The sequence below is a fragment of the Dendrobates tinctorius genome, unplaced genomic scaffold, assembly GCF_039654945.1.
Source record: "Dendrobates tinctorius isolate UK_male_01 unplaced genomic scaffold, ASM3965494v1 ptg000023l, whole genome shotgun sequence".
In the NCBI taxonomy this organism is placed as follows: domain Eukaryota; kingdom Metazoa; phylum Chordata; class Amphibia; order Anura; family Dendrobatidae; genus Dendrobates; species Dendrobates tinctorius.
The window spans coordinates 12,370,520-12,383,880 of record NW_027361691.1 but is presented as its reverse complement, the minus strand read 5'-3'; the positions used below and the strand labels follow the sequence as shown (position 1 = coordinate 12,383,880).

General features: G+C 45.5%; 1 protein-coding gene across 1 annotated transcript in view; it reads left to right on the top strand.

Moving 5' to 3' along the window:
- CHORDC1 (cysteine and histidine rich domain containing 1) overlaps positions 1-13,361 on the top strand; it is a 57,651-nt gene that overhangs the window by 9,655 nt on the left and 34,635 nt on the right. Inside the window, exons 6-7 of the mRNA XM_073569274.1 lie at positions 8,375-8,433; positions 8,897-8,967. Of these exons, the coding sequence (XP_073425375.1) occupies positions 8,375-8,433; positions 8,897-8,967 (130 nt within the window). The remainder of the gene's footprint in view (positions 1-8,374; positions 8,434-8,896; positions 8,968-13,361) is intronic.

Below are 13,361 nucleotides of genomic sequence, written 5' to 3'. Positions count from 1 at the left end.
CTTTTTATACTGATAACAAGTTTAAACAGGTGCCATTACTACAGGTAATGAGTGGAGGAAGAGGAGACTCTTAAAGAAGAAGTTACAGGTCTGTGAGAGCCAGAAATCTTGATTGCTTGTTTCTGACCAAATACTTATTTTCCACCATAATATGCAAATAAAATGAAAAAAAAACAGACAATGTGATTTTCTGGATTTTTTTTTCTCAGTTTGTCTCCCATAGTTGAGGTCTACCTATGATGTAAATTACAGACGCCTCTCATCTTTTTAAGTGGTGGAACTTGCACTATTGCTGACTGACTAAATACTTTTTTGCCCCACTGTATGTGGTATGTATGTAGCATGTATGTATGTAGCATGCATGTAGTATATATGTAGTATGTATGTGGTATGTATGTGGTATGTATGTAGCATGTAGTATGTATGTAGCATGCATGTAGTATATATGTGTAAAGCCTGTTTCACACTTGCTTTTTTTTGCAGCGCGTTTTTCCCGCAAAAAAACGCATTGAAAAACGCATACAAAAGCATACAACTGCTGCGTTCTTTTCAAGCATTTTTATGAGCATGCATGAAAAAAACGCAGCGTTTTTATGCGTTTATATGCGTTTTAGTGCGTTTTTACCGCGTTTGCGTTTTTTTCCAACATTAGGTGGCCCCTCACACTAACCCAAACCATGACTTTACTAACCCTAACCCTTAACCAAACCATACTTAACCCTAACCCTTAACCAAACCATACTTAACCCTAACCCAAACCCTAACTAACCTTAACCCTAACCCTGACCCTAACCCTTAACCAAACCATATTTAACCCTAACCCTGACCCTTAACCAAACCATACTTAACCCTAACCCTGACCCTAACCCTTAACCAAACCATACTTAACCCTAACCCTGACCCTAACCCTTAACCAAACCATACTTAACCTTAACCCTGACCCTAACCCTGACCCTAACCCTTAACCAAACCATACTTAACCCTAACCCTGACCCTAACCCTTAACCAAACCATACTTAACCCTAACCCTGACCCTAACCCTTAACCAAACCATACTTAACCCTGATCCTGACCCTAACCCTTAACCAAACCATACTTAACCCTAACCCTGACCCTAACCCTTAACCAAACCATACTTAACCCTGACCCTAACCCTGACCCTAACCCTAAACCCCCTTAACTAACCCTAACTTTACCCAAACCCCTAAATTCCATTGTCTAAACTAATGGTAAAAAAAAAAACGCATGTGCAAAAAAACGCATACATAAGCATGCCAATGCGCACATATGCTCACCATAGACTTATAATGGGTGTCTTGCTGTAAAAAAACGCATTGCGCGCGCATGCGTTTTTTTGAGGCAAATCGGACGCACAAAAAATGCAACAAGTTGCATTTTGTGCGCTCGAGCGCATACCGCAAAAAAACGCATGCTCGGTAAAACGCGTACAAACGCATGTGTATGCGCACATAAGTGCATCCCATGCAAAGTATAGGAAAAAAAAACGCATGCGCTATTTAGCGCTAAATTACCGCGAAAAAAAAACGCAAATGTGAAACCAGCCTTATGTAGTATATATGTGTTATGTATGTAGCATGTAGCATGCATGTAGTATGTATGTGGTATGTATGTAGCATGTAGCATGCATGTAGTATATATGTGGTATGTATGTAGCATGTAGTATGTATGTAGCATGTAGTATGTATGTAGCATGCATGTAGTATATATGTAGTATGTATGTAGCATGCATGTAGTATATATGTAGTATGTATGTAGCATGTAGTATATATGTAGTATGCATGTTGCATGCATGTAGTATATATGTGGTATGTATGTTGCATGTAGTATATATGTGGTATGTATGTTGCATGTAGTATATATGTAGTATGAATGTAGCATGTATGTAGTATGTAGTATGAATGTAGCATGTATGTAGTATGCATGTTGCATGTAGTATGTATGTTACATGTAGTATGCATGTTGTATGTATGTAGCATGTAATTTTTTTTTTTTTTTACATTTAACACATTAGCCGGATGATGGGACTACTACTGTCCCATCATTGGCTAATGTGTCAATCACTGTCATGGTAGCAGGCATCGCCCGATGGGACTTGTAGTCCCATCGGACGATGCCTGCACAGACCCCCGGAGCCTGCACAGACCACCGGCAGGCCGGCACAGCCCCCCGGAGCCTGCACAGACCACCGGCAGGCCGGCACAGCCCCCCGGAGCCTGCACAGCCCCCCGGCAGGCCGGCACAGCCCCCCGGCAGGCCGGCACAGCCCCCCGGAGCCTGCACAGACCACCGGCAGGCCGGCACAGCCCCCCAGCAGGCCGGCACAGACCACCGGAGCCTGCACAGACCCCCTGGCAGGCCGGCACAGCCCCCCGAAAGGCCCGTACAGACCCCAGAGAGGCTGTACAAGGCAAAAACAGGGTTTTTCTTATTCCGATACCGGAAGTCCCATAGACTTGAATGGGACTTCCGGTATCGGAATCGGCGATACCGATACTTTTTTTTTAAGATCGGCCGATCCATTCCGATCCGATACTTTGAAGTATCGGACGGTATCGCTCAACTCTACTTATGACTTTTCAAAGCGATCTACACTTTGTGCTTTCGTTTAAAAATGTTGCTCCTTTTTGGCTTTTGCAAGTTTTGCTTTTCCAGTGATGGGGTGAAACTTTGATGTGGTCATAAATTAGCCGAGAGATCATTGCAAACTCTCCCAAAAGACTGACATAGGGAGCTCACTGACAGATTTTCGGTGAACTCATTCTGCAGCCAGCAATAGACAGCGCTAAACGGAAAGCTACAGAAGGAAAAACGGTGAAAATTTTTTAATGAAACCCGATGGCAAAAACTTCTTAGCTTCAATTACATAAGTTTAACCCCTTTACGACCGATGATGTAAATGTACTGAGGTGGGCACATTGGCTGCGTCCCTGCCTTTGATTCGGGCTTCGGCGCTGAGCCCACATCTTTCATATTCGAGCACCCAATGCAAACTGAAGTAGCGAGCGTTTGCGCTCAACACTAATGACGACCTATTCAATATGACCTAATGTTATCAAATTCCGTTTGGTACCTGTGGGTTCAAAATGCTCACTATACCCCTGGATAAAATCCTTGAGGGGTCTAGTTTCCATACTGGGGTCACTTGTGGGGGGTTTCCACTATTTAGGCACATCAGGGGCTCTCCAAGCGCAACATGGCGTCCACTAATGATTACAGCAAATTTTTAATCCAGAAAGTCAAACGGCGCTCCTTCCCTTCCGAGCCCTGCCATGCGCCCAAACGGTAGATTTCCCCCACATACTGGGTATTGGCGTATTCAGGAGAAATTGCACAAGAATTTTTTGTGATCCATTTTATCTCGTTACCCTTGTGAAAATAAAAAAGTTTGGGTCTAAAGTAAAAAAAAAAAAAACTTGTGAAAAGAATTAAATGTTCATTCCCCCCCCACCACACATTGCTTCAGTTCCTATGAAGCACTAGAGGGGTTAATACACTTCCCAAATGTGCTTTTGAGCACCTTGAGGGGTGCAGGTTTTAGAATGGTGTAAATTTTGTTTGTAAAATGAGAAGTCGCCGGTCAACTTTTAACCCTTATAACGTCCTAACAAAAAAAAATAAATTATGTTTTAAAAATTGTGCCGATGTAAAGTAGTCGTGTGGGAAATGTTATTTATGAACTGTGTGACGCATCTCTGTGATTTAAGGGCGTAAAAATGAAAAGTTTGAAAATTGTGAAAATTTTCTACATTTTTTGCCATATTTTACAATATTTCCTTTTTTTATCACAAACGCAAGTTATAGCAAAATTTTTTTAGGACCATCACATGAAGTTCAATATATCACAAAAAAAACATTCTCGGAATCACCAGTGTTATGAATGAGTCACCGGAGGAGGAGAAAACAAAAATACAAGCTAAGTCCAGAAAACCGGAGAGGTTGGTAGCTATCGGATTGCAGACCCCTGATCCTATACACCACAACTAACCGTAGCCGTGGGGGGTTCCTACGGTGCCCTAGACCCCTCGTCACAGCCGGAGAACTACATAAGCCTAAAGAAGGAAAGGGGAAATCTAAACTGCCCCAGAGCAGACCCCAAAGCAATAGACAGCCCCCAACATGTATTGTCGGTGAAAAACAGATGGAAAGACAGGCTGAGCAAGCGATGGGGCCCAACTAACTAGATAGGACAGGACAGAAAAGATGCTGGCTGCAATCCGCAAAAAACCCTACCAAAAATGTCCTAATCGTCTGATAGGGAAAAAGGCCCTGAAGTCGCTAGACTTCAAAATCACTATATCAGCACTCAGGTATATTCTGAAAACAGAGCAAAGAGATCAACTGATCAGAGACAAAAATGGAATTCAGCCAGTCCCAACCAGGACTGGCTGAACACAAACACTAAGCAAACCAGACAAAATCTCATGGAACAACAGCAGGGCAAAAACTTAGCTTTTAGTAGACAGGAACCAAGCTGGATGCAAGAGCTCAGAGTACCTCCCCCTTGAGGAGGGGTCACTGAACCCTCATCCACGCCACCAGGGCGATCAGGGTGAGCCCGATGAAAAGCACGAACCAATCTTTCGGCATGAATATCTGATGCAGGGACCTAAGAATTAGCCTCCTGGCCATAACCCTTCCATTTAACCAAATACTGGAGTCTCCGTCTAGCCAGACGAGAATCCAGTATCTTCTCAACCTCATATTCCACATTACCTTCAACCAATACAGGGTCAGGAGGTGCCACCACAGGAACTACTGGCTCAACAAACCTCTTTAACAGAGACTTATGAAACACGTTATGGATCTTGAATGTAACAGGAAGAGCCAATCGAAAAGAGACCGGATTAAGAATCTCCAAAATCTTGTAAGGTCCAATAAATCTAGGTTTAAACTTTGGAGAAGCCACCTTCATAGAGATATTCTTTGATGAAAACCAAACCATATCACCCACCTTAAACCGGGGACCAATGGTCCTATGCCGGTTGGAAAACCGCTGGGCCTTTTCCTGGGAGAGAGACAACTTATCCACCACTTGGTCCCAAATCTGGTGCATTCTCTCCACCACAGTGTCAACACCTGGGCAGGCAGAAGACTCCACCTGCCCTGAAGAGAATCGAGGATGAAACCCAAAGTTACAAAAAAAAGGTGACCTCAAAGTGGCAGAACTAGCTCTATTATTTAAAGCAAATTTGGCCAAGGGCAAAAATGAAACCCAATCATCCTGATCAGCAGAAACAAAACATCTCAAATACGACTCCAAAGTCTGCCCATTGGTCTGAGGGTGAAACGCAGAGGAGAAGGACAACTGAATTCCCAGCTTGGAACAGAAAGGCCTCCAAAATCTAGAAACAAACTGAACTCCTCTGTCCGATACAATGTTCTCAGGAATCCCGTGCAAGCGAACCACCTGTTGCAAAAACAAGGGCACCAACTCTGAGGAAGATGGCAACTTAGGGAGTGGTACAAGATGGACCATCTTAGAGAATCTATCACAAATCACCCAAATAAGTCATTCTCTGAGAGACAGGCATATCAGAGATAAAATCCATTGAAATATGGGTCCATGGCCTCCTGGGCCACCGGCAAACCACTAGAGCGAGAACAAGGTTTAGACCGGGAGCAAGTCCCACAGGACTGCACAAAATTCCTGACATCACGAGACAAGGTGGGCCACCAAAAAGACCGACTCACCAAATCTCTAGTACCAAAAATACCTGGATGACCAGCCAATGCGGAGCAATGAACCTCAGACATCGCTCTCTTCCTCCACTGGTCAGAACATACAATTTTCCAATGGGACAACGCTCAGGTTTGTCCTCCTGAAACTCTTCCAGAACACGTCTCAAATCGGGCGAGATGGCAGAAAGAACTACCCCCTCACCTAAGATGGTAGCAGGCTTGGTCACAATAGGAGAATCAGCAAAGAAACTCCTAGATAGGGCGTCTGCCTTGACATTCTTAGTGCCCAGAAGAAAAGAGACCACAGAATCAAAACGTGTGAAAAACAAGGCCCACCTAGCCTGTCTAGGATTCAAGCGTTTGGCCGACTCCAGGTAAATCAAATTCTTGCGGTCAGTAAGGACCACGACTTGATGTTTAGCTCCCTCCAACCAATGTCTCCACTCCTCAAATGCCCATTTCATGGCTAACAGTTCCCGATTCCCCACATCATAGTTATGTTCGGATGGGGAGAACTTTCGGGAAAAGAAAGCACAGGGATTCATTTTAGATGTTACAGGATCTTTTTGGGACAAAACAGCTCCTGCACCAATCTCAGAGGCGTCCACCTCTACCTGAAACGGGAGTGAGACATCAGGTTGCCGCAAAACCGGAGCAGAAGTGAACCTTCGCTTCAGCTCCTGAAAAGAAGAAACAGCCTCCGGAGACCAATTCAGCACATCAGCACCCTTCTTAGTCAAATCAGTCAATGGTTTGGCAATACCAGAAAAATTAGCTATAAATTTATGATAAAAATTAGCAAAACCCAAAAACTTCTGTAGGGCCTTCAAAGAAGTGTGCTGAACCCAAAAAAAAATGGCCTGTACCTTGGCCGGGTCCATTTCAATAGTTGACGGAGACAAAATAAATCCCAAAAATGAAATCCTCTTTTCCCCCAAAAAGGCATTTCGATCCCTTGACATACAGGGAATTCTCCCTCAAAATCCGGAACACAGTCCGAACATGTTCCACATGAGAATCCCAATCCTTGGAAAAGATCAAAATATCATCCAGATAGATGATCTAAAATTTATCCACAAAGTCTCGGAAAATATCATTCATGAAGCACTGGAAGACAGAAGGGGCATTAGTGAGCCCAAAAGGCATCACCAGGTACTCAAAATGTCCCTCCGGAGTATTAAACGCCGTCTTCCATTCATCCCCCTGCTTAATGCGAATAAGATTATACGCCCCCCTGAGGTCAAGCTTGGTAAACCAGCAAGCACCTTTAACTCTGGAGAATAGATCAGAAATCAGGGGTAATGGATACTGATATTTAACAGTAATTTTGTCAAGGGAACGATAGTCAATACAAGGCCTTAATGAACTAGATAGGACAGGACAGAAAAGATGCTGGCTGCAATCCGCAAAAAACCTTACCAAAAATGTCCCAACCGTCTGATAGGGAAAAGGGCCCTGTAGTCGCTAGACTTCAAAATCACTATATCAGCACTCAGGTATATTCTGAAAACAGAGCAAAGAGATCAACTGATCAGAGACAAAAATGGAATTCAGCCAGTCCCAACCAGGACTGGCTGAATACAAACACTAAGGAAACCAGACAAAATCTCATGGAACAACAGCAGGGCAAAAACTTAGCTTTTAGTAGACAGGAACCAAGCTGGATGCAAGAGCTCAGAGCAGAAAGGATCACCAGCAGCCCTGCAGGGCGTCGGCTGCCTTATATCTACTCAGAAATTCCAGATGTCCAATCACACTCCGCCTGTTCAGATGACAGGTTCTTCCCATCCCAATCAATTTCACTACCTCTCTTCACCAGCAGAGGGAGTTCATCAGACATCAAAGGTGAAGGGGAGAATGAACTCACAACACACTGGGATCCGTTGAAGCGTTCCAGGACTATAACCTCATAAAGTGACAGTGGTCAGTATTGTAACATTTGGCCTGGTCAAGAAGGTGAAAACGGGCTCGGTCACTAAGTGGTTAAAAAAAGTAAAAAATGTAAACGCTACAGGTCTTGGAAAAAGTAGACAAAAGCAAAAACTTTTTTTTTTTTCTTTCCCACCATCCAAGTAAAAAATGAAACGCTCTGTGCGCACTTGTACTGACCGGGAGAATAAAAATGGCAGGTCAGTTTTACCATATAGTGAATGTGGTAAAAAAAAAAAAACAGTTGTGGAATTGCACTTTTCTTGCAATTTCACCGCATTTTGGGTTTTCTTTTCTTCCTGTTTTCCAGTACGCTGCATGGTAAAAAATAAATGGCGCCGTTGAAAAGTTACAACCCGTCCCACAAAAAACCAAGTCCACAATCCGCTATGTGGATGGGGAAAAAAAATAAATAAATATAGAGAGAGAGAGAAAAAAAAAAAAAAAAGTTGCAGCTCTCAGAAGGGGAGAGGAAAAATCTCCCCAGGTGTGAAGGGGTTAGGTAATAATAACAGAAATAATAAAAATTGAGCGTCTCGGACTCTCCTTGTGAAGAGTGATCACCCCTGACAAGTCACATGACTCTTGTTAGTCTGTGTCACTAATTATGACCATTACCCCAAAGTGTCCCTTTTCCTTGATGACTGGGACATTGTTCCTTCTTCTTTACGGTCCTTTTTTTTTCTCCTTTGTTCTCCCTTTTTAGATATAACTTTGACACTTTATTTTTTCTTTTGTTGTGTAGATGAGGACACAGGAGAAATCAAAATCGGGACCTCCTGTAAAAACGGCGGCTGCACAAAGGTAAGAGCGGACGTTCCCCGATCACCTGGCCAGCAGTGTCCGTGTGGGAATGTAGCGTATATTCACAAAGTACGACGTCAGTGAGGGGCATCCCACTTGTAGAAATGGCCACCAACGCTAAAATAAGCAGAAGGATCACATTGATTTATATGGGATCCTGCTGGTTTCCATTTGTCCTTAGACCAATGCTTTTTTTCCCCTCCCACACTGTTAGTCAATTGGCAGGGGGTCATTTAATAACCTGGTTTGCTTCTCTGATGCGCAGGATAATAGTTTGGTGCACATCGGCTGCCATTGTTCTCGGCAGCACATACTGTTTACACGGGACGAGGTGCTGCCGAAAATATACATATATGCATATTTATTATGTGCAAACGAAAAGATCATTTCACCCGACTGTACGGACTCCTGCCGGTCGCCCGATTCTGGCAGGCGCTTCATGTGTTTCTGTCTTTCTCTACAGACATTTGCAGGAGCGCAGAGTAATGAAGAGGTTTGTCAGTACCACACTGGGGTGCCGATCTTCCATGAAGGGTATGTAGGACAGTAAGACTTCATCAGAACGCAAAATGGGCTGAAGCTGGAAATAGTCTTCCAGTATGTCTTTCTTCATGTGCTGGATTTCTGCTAATTTTTAACTTTTTTGTTGTTGTTGTTGTTGTTTGTTCTACTACTACAGAAAAAAACCTATAAATTTTGATTTATCACAATACAACCGTTACCGGGTCATTTTTACACCGAAGTGAACACGATTGGGGGTGAGGGGGGGATGGATAAAAGAAAAGCAATAATATATTCCACCCCACTTGCTATTTATTTTGCTCTTCGGTCATTTGGTGCGCACTACGTGTCCTGCATGAAACAACAAACCTTAATTGTAGCAGAAAAATTTAAGAAAAAGTTGTGACTCTTGGAAGGCGAGGAGGAAAACAAAAAACCGCATCTCTCAAAAAGGTTATAATAATCATTTTTCTTTATATAGCACCATCATATTCCGCAGCACTTTACAATTACAGGGAGCCTGTCCCCAGTTTTTCTGCTGTTATGCATTTCACAGATGATTACGCTGCCTTCTGTCTCAAAAATACCATTGGATTCGGTCCAGTGCTTTATTTAAATGAGGCTGGTCCGGTCCAATGAGCGTCCTCCTCGCGGCGTCTGTGCCTTCTGTCTGCCAGTGAAAGCCGTCCGCCGGCTGTGATTGATGTGGATGACGTGTCCTGCGTCATCCACGTAGCCGGGTAAAATCCCACGCCCGCGCAGGGGCACTTTGCTCTGCCCTACTGTGGGCAGATCAAAGCACATCAATGCGCATGCCCCCGCAGTAGGGCAGCGCAAACCGCACCTGACGGCTGTCTGATCACAACCTGTTACAGTGAGCTGCTGGCGCATCCGAATTATCCTGGGGCACACACAATAGCCTGACAACTTGAGGGGCCATTTGCAGGCGTAGCAGGTCCTTCACCAGGAGTGCTGGGGGCTTATCGCTATTAATTCTATATATTCCAGCATGGGATATGGATATAAATATGTTATGATAAGTTGTTAGAACTTTTTTTTTTTTTTTAAAAGGAACCTGTCATCTAATTTCTAACCATCCAGACTGTGTTGGGTCCGTCTGCAAGTCTGGGCTGCAGAAAGACAGCGCCCCCTATACAGGGATCTGGATTTACTGCAGAGCCCAGGAAGCGCTGTCTGAACAGGAGCAGAGTGGCAGAGCAGAACGGTCGCAATAGAAAAGCATTGAGGGAGCCAAAAATGGAGTCGGAAACCAGGCGAGCAGTGGAGGTACAGAAACGGCAGGCAGACGCAGAGTCGAGAGTCCAGGCAGAGGTCACAAACCGGGAGAGTAGCGGAGGTACAAAATCGTCAGGCAGTAGAGGGGGGTCAGGAATCCAGGCCAAGGTCAGCGTCAGTAATCGGGAGAAATGCAAGGTACAAAAACGGCAGGCAATAGAGTAGTCAGAAATTCAGGCTGGGGTCAGAGTTAACGATAAGCAATCACAAAGTAACACGTAGAGGAACCAAGAATATATCCGGCGGCTTGCAAGACCAGTCCCAAAGTATTTGAGGGATCAGGTCATCCCTCACAGGCTCCCGGACTGCTGATGTCATCAGAACCGCCCCCAGGACCAGACCTGATGATGATGCACAAACCCCTTCATGACAGCGGAGCGGAGTCTGCGTCCACTAGACGCCTGCGCAGGAACCCTTTCACTGTTGCTGCCATCCCTCGGGCGCGAACCACGGCGCCTCCAAATGGCCGGGGCGGGAACAGCAGGCCCTGAGCTCGACGGCGATGTGTCAGTCCGGCGCCTCCTGGTGGTCGAGGCCCGGACCGCAGCCCCCGAGCCCACGGGCAGCGTGACCGTCCGTCACCTCGTGGCTGAGGGCGGAACAGCAGGCCCCGAGTCTGATGGCGACGTGACAGTACCCCCTTCTCCAAGAGGGGCCTCCGGACCCTCAAAACCCGGTTTATCAGGATGAAGGAGATGAAATTTCCTAATTAATGCCTTGGCATGGACGTTCCTCGCAGGAACCCAGGATCTCTCCTCCGGGCCATAGCCCCTCCAGTGTACCAGATACTGTACTGAGCCCCTCACAAGGCGGGAGTCAAGGATACCCTGGACTTCATGCTCCAAGGTACCCCCGACCGAAACAGGAGGAGGAGTGGACTGGAAAGGGTGAACTGGTGAGCGATACAGTTTGAGAAGGGATTTGTGGAACACGATGGGTAATTTAAATGACTGCGGAAGTTTCAAACGGAAGGCTACCGGGTTAACCACTTCTATAATTTCGTATGGGCCGATAAATCTGGGACCCAGTTTGGCAGATGGTACTTTAAGTTTGATGTTTTTAGTAGAAAGCCAAACCTTGTCCCCAACCCCCAAGTGTGGCCCCTTGGATCGTCGTTTGTTTGCAGTTGAAGCCTGTCTAACCTGAGCCCCTTTCAAATTCGCATTTACTTCAGACCATATTGTTTTCAAGTGATGTATGTTTTTCTCCACCCCAGGGAGCTCCGACATCCTAGCCGAGAATGACCCAAAGCGCGGATGCAATCCAAGGTTACAAAAAAAAGGGGTAGTTATAATGGAGTCCTGGTAGCGATTATTTAAGGCAAACTCAGCCAAAGGCAGATGTTCCACCCAATCGGACTGGTGTCCTGACACGTAACAACGGAGGTATTGCTCCAGAGCTTGATTAGTATGTTCGGTTTGCACATTGGTTTCGGGGTGGTAGGCCGAGGAGAAGGATAACTCAACACCGATGCGTTTACAGAACGCCCTCCAGAATTTCGAGACGAACTGGGTACCTCTGTCAGACACAATATTTGACGGAACACCATGAAGACGTATAATGTACACAAGGAACAATTTGCTCAAGGTTTCGGAGTTAGGTAACCCAGACGGGAATAAAATGGCACTGTTTGCTGAACCTGTCTACCACCACCCAGATACATGTTTTCCCATCTGAGGGCGGCAGGTCTGTAATGAAGTCCATGGAGATGTGGGTCCATGGACTCTCGGGTGGGCAAGGACTGAAGCCAGCCAGCAGGGCGATTATGGGGGGATTTGGCGCGGGCACAGACTTCACATGCTGAAACATAGTTCTTACATTCCTTGACCACCGTCGGCCACCAAAAGTTCCTAGTTACCAACCTGGTGGTATTATTGAGCCCAGGATGGCCTGCCAGAACAGAGTCATGTGACTCCTTAAGAACTTGAAGGCGAAAGGTATTTGGAACGAACAATTTTTGGGGGTGTGTAGTGTCCGGAGCTTGTTCTGGAGACCTATGGATCTCCTCCAGAAGGTCTAAGGAAACTGCCGACACGACGATCCCATTGGCTAATATCGGAACGGGTTCACAGTCTTCGGTTTGTGTGGGGCAAAAGCTGCGAGAGAGGGCATCGGCCCTCACATTTTTCGTACCAGGGCGAAAGGTGATTAAAAAATCAAACCTTGAAAAGAACAAGGCCCACCTGGCCTGCCTGGAATTCGGTCTTTTAGCTGACTCCAGGTAGGTCAGGATTATGTGGTCAGTAATGACGGTGACCTTGTGTTTGGCGCCTTCGAGAAAGTGACGCCATTCCTCGAAGGCCCATTTTATTGCTAGTAATTCCCAATTACCAATATCATAGTTCTTCTCTGTGGCAGAGAACTTTCGGGGAAAAAAAAGCACGTGGGCGCAGCTGAGTGAGGGCTGCAGTGCCTTGCGATAGCACTGCTCCCACTCCGACTTCGGAGGCATCCACCTCCACAATAAATGGGCGGTCTAAGTCAGGTTGTACTAAAACTGGGTTGGCCACAAAGCACTCCTTTAACGTAGAAAATGCTTGAATTGCCTCAGGATTCCAATTGGCCACGTCCGCCCCTTTCCTGGTTAGATCCGTGAGTGGCTTGGCGATCTCTGAGAAACCCCTGATAAACTTACGGTAGTAATTGGCAAATCCCAAAAATAGCTGCAGTGCTTTCAGCGATTTGGGTTGCACCCAAGCCTTAATAGGTTGGATCTTGGCAGGATCCATGCGGAACCCTCTGCCTGAGACTATGTACCCCAAAAATTGTACCTCCTCAGCAAAAAAGACACATTTCTCCAATTTAGCAAACAAGGAGTTCTCTCGCAGTCTCTGCAGTACCGAACGAACGTGTTGAGCATGTGTCACAGGGTCAGTAGAGTAAATTAAAATGTCATCCAAGTACACAACGACATACACACCACAGATGTCCCTGAAAATATCGTTAACAAAGTGCTGAAACACTGCAGGAGCATTACTGAGTCCGAACGGCATTACCAGGTACTCAAAGTGACCAAGAGGTGTATTAAACGCTGTCTTCCACTCATCTCCGTCTCTTATGCGGATTAGATTGTATGCCCCCCGGAGGTCAAGTTTAGTAAACCAACGGGCTCCCATTAGCTGATTTAAAAG